Source organism: Diadema setosum, chromosome 11 (assembly GCF_964275005.1).
Source record: "Diadema setosum chromosome 11, eeDiaSeto1, whole genome shotgun sequence".
Classification (NCBI taxonomy): domain Eukaryota; kingdom Metazoa; phylum Echinodermata; class Echinoidea; order Diadematoida; family Diadematidae; genus Diadema; species Diadema setosum.
Window position 1 is genome coordinate 38,522,571 of NC_092695.1, and position 8,284 is coordinate 38,530,854.

The window sequence follows — 8,284 nt, forward strand, 5'->3', positions numbered from 1 at the left end:
AATTCATAAGGACTGATTTTGTAAGTCATTCCAATTATCATAAAAACCCTCTCATTTCAGAATGTTACGCTCATTACATATCGCTACAAAAGCACTTGTACTTATTCGTCTGTTGAGTTTGCACGATGCACAGACAAACTTCTGTTCATCATCTTTAAAAAAGATAGGAGTATGATTACGTAATTTTAGTTTCAAGTTACATGACAGCAAATTCACATCGAAATAATATCTTTATTGCACACGGTGTAATGAGAGACCAGATTCTCAGCAAGAATCAGTCAAACGAGTATGTTAATGTTTAAAGAGTGCATGTCAAAGCTTTTATTTTGATATTCTCTAACCTTGCAACAACAACAACAACAACAACAACAACAAAAGAAATCATGGTATAACAACAAGAAAATGACGAAAACTAACATAATGCTCCAAAATCAAGAATTGGACGGAATCGTTATTCAAGGCCCACAGTACAAAACTGATATCAGGTTGGTTTGCTGCATTAACGATGCATGTATAATCATATACCAATAGATAATCATTCTCTCTCCCTCTCTCACTCTCACTCCCTCTCTTTCTCTAACTCTCTCTCTCTCTCTCTTTCTCTCTAGTCAAACGAATTAGCTGTATCATTTATCCTCACGAGTTGGATGCGACATAATAGTTCAGATAGTTTTAACAAACAAACAAAAAACTTTCAGATCATAAGACATGATAACGGTATAAACACAATAACGAATTTTCAAAGACATGTAATCCACGAGATAGGTTTGACATGCTATTCGGCCTCAAGGCTGTCAACAATTTCGTAAGTTCACGTTAATACGTTATCATGGCGACAGTCCCAGGATGTAACACAAAATATAATATGTCGTAGCTGTTCTCGTCCCTTTGCCGTGACATTGCAGACACATTACTTTTGGCGAAGCGACATGTACATAAAAATGTGAGGTATATGAGTGTATGCTATCTATTTGCACATGATTGACAACTTCAATGTCCTCAAAAACGTGATTACATAATGATTATGCAATAGTGAAGTGAGTGATCACGTGCACACTGCATTTATCAAAAGATGGGGATGCGAATGGGGTGTCTTACTATGTTACGCCGAGAAACAGTATACATAAGCTCTCGCATACCGCAATATGTCATAATGTGCCTATGTGTTGCTGTGAAATAAAAACATCTGAAGCGAAATAAAAAAGTGACGGTGGTTTAAAAAAAACCAACAGCAAGTGTTTGTTTAATTATGCATAGCACACTAAAATCCTGGCACAGGGTATGGACAGAAAATTATTACGTTCAGCGATAAAATGCGATATCAACTCATTGCAAAAAAATATTTCAGCCACCACTTCTGTGAAGACTTTGAAATACGTGTACTTCCTCCGAGTCAAAATCGTTATTATGTTCAGTTACCATTTCCAGATTTTTGAGGAACGGGTCTATGAGGACAAAATGAGTCAAAGCTAGGTTTGAAGTCTCTTCAACGGTGATTACCTCTCAACGATTGATGTGAAGCAGGAAACAGCCTGCATCACATTTTAAATAACAATCATATCTAGGTTGAACACAATTACGGAAATATTTGAAATGCTAATTGAAATTTTCCCCATTATACTCACCGATGTTTGCAATCTCTATACTCGGGCAATGGTCACATCGTTAGCGTTAAAGAGGAAAACATTTTGCATCTCTGCCAAAAAGCTTGATACTTATGTGGTGATATTGAACATTTTTGGCAGGAAACCCGTGGATCTAAGCTGAAACAGAAACTTGACATTTCACATTACGATGTGTTCAGGCATAGTATGTTGAAAAATGGTGGGAAGGTGGGCTCTATGGCAGGTGTCAGATTTTACATTGTCTATGCAAGATTTACGTTTAAGAAAGACATATCAAATTGGCTCATCAAGGTCCAGTCGTTTGGACCTTATAACCCTGAGCGTATAGGGTCGTTCTTATTCATTGGCTATTTCCCTTTACCACATTTATGAATTCCTTCGATGTTCTAGGTACAAGCTCATTTTCATACTGTCTTCTAACACAATACGATGGTGAACCACAGTGACACCATTTTGTTGGTTGTGTGAACTTATGAAGGGCTTATAAAGCAGTTGCTGCATGCAGTGTTACAAAATGTTTTAAAGAGCGTCTTGACGTACTGACTGTCAACTTTTTTCCAAATTTTCTCAGCTACCATTTATCTTACATCTTCATAAGGTTTACCAGTAAAACGACAAGAAAAAAATGAATAATATTATGAGTGATTTCGGAGACAAGGAGCCCGTGTAGCTCCAAATGGGAGAATATAATTCGCCCGTCACATTGATAGAATATACCTCCTTCATGTGAGCTGGTGGAAATTTTCGAGCTCAAATTCTGACCCGCTTCCTCTCGCTTGTGAGACATGATTCTTGCACTTTCTGAAGTAGCAGATACTAAACCCTGCAGCTGTCGATGGTAAGGCCTGATTGGTTGAAAGTTTTCTGCAATCGAGTTCGGTAAACGGCGAATCGTGCATGTTGTTAAACTGTTTCCAGTTTGAAAGCTGGCTATCCATCATTCCCTCAGACATTTTCAATGGAAATAATTGCCTGGAAAGACTGGTTGGCTGGTATCGTGCTTAGATGATTTTCGATTGCATCTTTCTCCAAGCTTAGCTGTTACAGTACCTCTAATCAGCTGATGTTACGTTTCATCATTTTCGATGTTCTCCAGCACTTCAGTACCGTTCGCTGCGTCGGTCACGGCCGGATTGCTGACCGGAGTGTTCCCGCCGTATCTGGTCACGGGGGCGCTGCTGAACTGGACTTTCCGAGTGCGTTTCCTTACCCACCTAGCGGAGTGCGATCTCTCCATGTCTATTGCTCGTTGTTCCTCTGAGATTACTGTCCGTGGGGAAAATAAATGAAAACAAAACGGGAATATGAATATATAAATTTGCATATATGTGCGCACTCTGTAATGCATTCATGCAGTATTCACGATAGACCTACCCGGTCATTGAAGTCTTAATTTTGGAAAATTAACATGTTTAAAGTAGTATGCACGTACAGACGATTATAATCTACAAAATCAAGAAATTTTATCCGATATGAATATAACCCAACCTAATCTTCTTGTACTCCAGATTCTTTCTCTCTCTCTCTCTCACGCACGCACACACACACACACACACAAACAAACACACCTTATTTCTTTCCAAGTTCTTACAGAACCACTAAACCTCTCTTGTCATGTGTGAATGCATATAAACCGACACTTCGTGACCGTACCATTCTGAGTTGGCAGAGTATTGCGAGTTGCTGTTTCCACGTGTCTGAGTTGTGACACGTCGAAGTTGCGGGTGAACTCGTTGTTGAGGCAGTCATGTAGACTTTCCCCGGTCTGACAGGGCTCGGGTCGGTAAGGTATTGGCTTGAATCTGTCGAAAAAGAAGCAAATATCGTTGATATGAAAAAAAAAAACACATAGATTTTTACAGCATAAACACACGCAAGGAAATTATGTCAATTTGTACTCATGTCTTGAGATACAGTGCAGAGTGAAACGTCAAGTTAAACGTACTTTAACTGCCAAGGAGCCCACTTCATAAGGCTTTATCATACAGTACATGACACCACTTACAATAATTAGAGTTACTATGGCAAAGCCAAAACTGCTCAAGAATGTTTCTAAGTAATTTCAATGCTACAGATCAATTCTTTCTGTTGCTAATCACTCCTCGTTTAAACCTTTAAAGAATGAATGATTCGAAACGCCGCCATTATGACATTGATAAAGTGATTGACATATCATACACTACGCAATTGGATAATATATATAGTTCCCCTCCCCCCCCCCCAAAAAAAAAAAAAAATCGTCGAAATAAAGAACTTTAACCTTACACGTGTCATTATGATGCTTTGTGTACACAATCGCACTTGGAATGTTGTTACAAGAAGTTTGGAGAAAATGTCATATCAACACGATACAATACATACAAATGTGTAGTCATCGTTATCCGCAGCATGCCATTGAGGCCGGTGGTGTGTCTTTTTCTTTCCTGTTCCTTCTTTTTAACTTTAATGTATGTTCCTATCCACTCCTACGGACTATTGGCTAAAACCCAGCCATGGATAGCGAGGTTTGCCTTATGTTCATCTGCAGGTGGTCATTTTCCAACTAAGTGGGAAAGGGTTACCATAGTTGAACTTTTGGTATCGATCTTTTTTTTTTTTTTAAATTTGCCTGCCTGTTTATTCGTCAATGACTCTGAGCTGCTCAGAAATGTCTCCCAAGTGTTATTGTGCACAATGAAACACCACAACCCCCTGCCACGAATAATCCTAGTTACGCTCATGATTGCGATGAATACAAGCTGATTTCAACAACTTCTTTCTCTACCAGTCCTGTGGGGATGTGGTGGCTTTCTTCTTCTCAACGCCTGAGTACGCCACCTGTTGTGCCACCAATAGGGTATAGGAAGGGTAGAATGAAAGCCCTGAAATGCTGAAAGCCGTCACCCTTAATGAGTCGTTCTTCACTCAAAACCCGTGTTTGCATCGCATTCCTACGATCGGTATTGATCCCGAAGGAGAAAAAAAGGGAAAAATCTATCCAGCGAAGAACCGAGTATATTGTGCGTGTTAGAGTGTAAAGATTTTGTCCGCTTCTTTCCAAGATGGGAAGGACTATAGTCAAAAGAAGTCCAAAGACCACTCGCTTTGGCTATTCATTCAATTCGAAGGAAATTGGACCAGGTTTGACAATAAGATCTAATCGACAGGTGACTTGAGTGACCAGTGAACTAAGATGTCCTCTTGTGTTTAGCTGTATACACATAACGTATGGTATACACATTGAAGTAGCAGTGACAGAACCTATTAAAACCAGAGTCAGTGTAAACATAATTATGTAGGCCCTACATGATCACGATGACGCGCAGTTCGTAGCAGCCTACAAGTATAACTTTAACATGTAATGTGGCTTTAGCATTGATAATATTATAAGACAGAGAAGTGTGTTTTTAATTGTGTTTATTCAACTGAGAATAAATTTCTCCTTAGGTCTGTGTCATCGACTTAAGAGTTGACTTCATAACAAAGAATGCCATTTTGTCGACTAACGTCAACAAATGGATGAGAAATGTTAAAGTTTCCATTTTTTTAATCATCATTCCATGTAGACCACGAAAATAAGGATGATTCAATGTAATTTTTAAGTTTGTACCTACTGTTTTGTTAGCCAGAACAGTACGTATGCGTGCAAGTGATATAACTCCAGGCTTTAAAGTTCACTGCCAAGTACGTGTCGAGTGACATTCGATGATACACGGGCATTGGTACAATGTATATAGGCCAAACATGTTGATTTTATGATTCGTGTATCGTCGTTTATAATCACCTGTCAGTTTACTTCCGCGATCAAGGTACACAATCCATGCAGTTTTACAGGGATTCCACAATTATCACTCACATCATACACCACAATGTTTGTGTAAATGTGTGTCTACAATGTCAATTGTAACATTAATTCTAAGCCCTGCAAGCGGCATGTGTTGAGTAATAATAATAATAATAATACATAACATTTATAAAGCGCTTAATATCATATTTCTAAGCGCTGGGGAAAAACAAAGATAGAGAACGAGTGAAGAAGAAAACAATAAGCAATCCACATATAAGTACAGCAACAATCATATATATGACAACAATTACAAATACTAGTACACTACCGACACAGATAACACTTCCTAAAGAGATATGTTAGTAGACACTCTTAGTCTTATGATCGGGTAAACTTGTTGATTTGTTTACGGAAACCAACTGCAGTTTTGATGCTTTGGCCAAACCAAAAAAACTCTTGTTGCTGATGATACATATTTATTTATGCCTGCGTTTTATTCGTAGGAAGTTCGCTGGCAATGATAGGTAGTTTCGAGGCTCGTTCCAGAAAAAAAAAAAAAAAAACACGTTCTGAATCATTTTTGAACGTCTGACAACAAACTTCCAGCTCTCCTCTCTCTCTCTCTCTTCCCCTGGGATACATGTATATCCCTCTTGTAAATATGAATGAATATTGGAGAGAGATGCTTGGTCGTCGGAAACACGTATGACGAAAAGATAGCAAGAATGTGCAAAAATTAGGTTATGGTGGAAGTAAAAACCGTCTACTCCATAATCAATGAAGAGTATAACATGTGGACAGGCAGAAAGCTGTGTGGAGGGCATTCCAGAGACGAACAACACTGCCTACCAAGGATTGAGTGTGTGATACCTTCTTGCTGCCTGTAAAGGGCGTCTCAACGTCAACTTGAACGCCAACTACCCACGCAGAAATCGCTCAAAAAATAAATTCATCACGACTGTGCAGGACATGATTGTGTTTAGTAGCTCCATGATAGAACTCTGACCTCTGCAACCCGTGTACAGCATGTCAAGTTTTCGGGCAGGGAAGGACAGGGTACTGAGTATACAGGAATGAAAGGTTTCACCTGAGAACGGTCTGTCGGCCAGGATAATCGTTGTGATTTATGGATATCGTACGTGCGTGTTGCCACTTGACCTGGTGATCCCGATCATGCTTATATAAGTGTATATTCTCCCGGCCGGATGACATCTCGTCAAGTATAATATAACACGCCAAATGTGATGGAAATGAGTTATGCCGACGTTTATTCACAGAGCTCCATAGTTTATCAATGAAAGTAGCAGTGTGCTAGGTTTAAGGCACAAGACTTATGAAAAAATAATGTGTTTTCTTTTGTTTGTTTTCCTCTTTGTCTTCCCCTCTCCTGCCAATTCATTTGATACTGAGGCAATATTATTCTAAACTATGACTGTAGCACATTTACTGTTGAGATCTATCTAGTTATACGCTCAACATGCCATCGAGGGCGGGGTTTTTCTGCCATGTTTTGTTTTTGTTCAAAGTAATAACTGTCTTGTGAATCGCAGCTAAGTCTTGGGATGTTATTTTTTAATATTCATTTTCAAGGTGATCAAATTTCAAGAAAACCTCAATGGTCAGAAATAATATGACAACCCGTTCTATTACTGCAGGTCATCATTTAGTCATGGCCTTTTGCCCACGGGATGGAGTATTAATTTTACTGACACATTACACTCTAGCATGAGAAAGCTTAGATCAGCATGACAAAGATATATGTAGCACAGTCTGTTGTGTTCTGAAGCAACGGAAACTAAATCAAATGAGAATGCTGTATAAGGTTTCAATGAAGAGGAATTAAGTTATTGAAAATGCAACGCACTGAAAAGATGCAATATTATTATGCCACTAATATGACATCCTCTATACTTTATTCCCCAAACTTTTCGACAATATCATTTGATTTAGAATTCAGAGATACCAACACCTGTCAATGATAATCATGTAATGTTATATTTATATACTTACTTAGATCTATCGGTATATCCATTGCAAGTAAAGGCAGTTCGAGCTCTCCTTACGCCTGGCTTGGCGGGATCGGTACGTTGAAGACTCCAGAAGCTAGGCGGACAGCTCTGTCTGTATCGGGACACCAAACGAGCCTCCCGCTCCGCCATGGTAACCGTAGACGCGGAGAGCGCCCAACGTCTGCCCCCGCTGTGCCACGGTGGCGGTCTGGACAGGCGATTCGCCGCCAGCGTATACTCCCTGGCTATCAGCAGCCGTGTTTGCTGCTCTCGTAGAGTCAACAGATCCATTTTTTATAGGGTTTCCTCGACGCTCACTCGTTCTAAAATCCTCCCTCGTTTTCCTCACCTACGTCACATTTGAAAAGATTTGAGTGCATTAAAGATACGCTGTGATGAAAGGGTAAATCCTCTGGGCATACACATTTAGCTTTCCATGCTCGACGGAGTAAACACCTTGGGGTTCATTCGTCTGATAAATCCACGACAGGAGTGGAAGCCGTTGTTGTTCCTGTTTTTTTTTTCTTCTGGGTTTTCAGTGTCAATCTGCGGGGGCAAAAGCGTGAAGAATTGATAATAATGTGAAGCCCATTCAGTTGCCACCTAGGGGGTGTTATGTTTAATAACCTGAAGACCTTCTGATCATCGCCAGGCAGGCTAAACATCGAAGAGCATCGCTACACAGAAAAAGATGAGATACGATGGGATTCGTGGAGGGAAGCGTGTTTGTGATTGCTTCCATCCAAAGGTATTATTTGCTTTGATGCGGCGAGTTTTCCACTCAAGTGTTCAATGCCCCGCGCCGGAGCTCGAGGGGGAAAGTCGTCACGGCGGCTTGCTTGTTTGTAGCTCTAATGACAACACAAAGATGTGTGTCCATGTGG

The 8,284-nt window shown here is 39.9% G+C and overlaps 1 protein-coding gene across 1 annotated transcript; it reads right to left on the bottom strand.

Annotated features, from left to right (window-relative positions):
* Positions 1-2,691: 2,691 nt before the first annotated feature.
* Positions 2,692-7,691, bottom strand: LOC140235484 (uncharacterized). Its single transcript, XM_072315511.1, has 3 exons — positions 7,402-7,691; positions 3,279-3,427; positions 2,692-2,891 (listed from the first exon to the last, which is right to left on the bottom strand). The coding sequence occupies exons 1-3, from the start codon at positions 7,689-7,691 to the stop codon at positions 2,692-2,694; spliced, it is 639 nt and encodes a 212-aa protein (XP_072171612.1).
* Between the last annotated feature and the right edge of the window lie 593 nt (positions 7,692-8,284).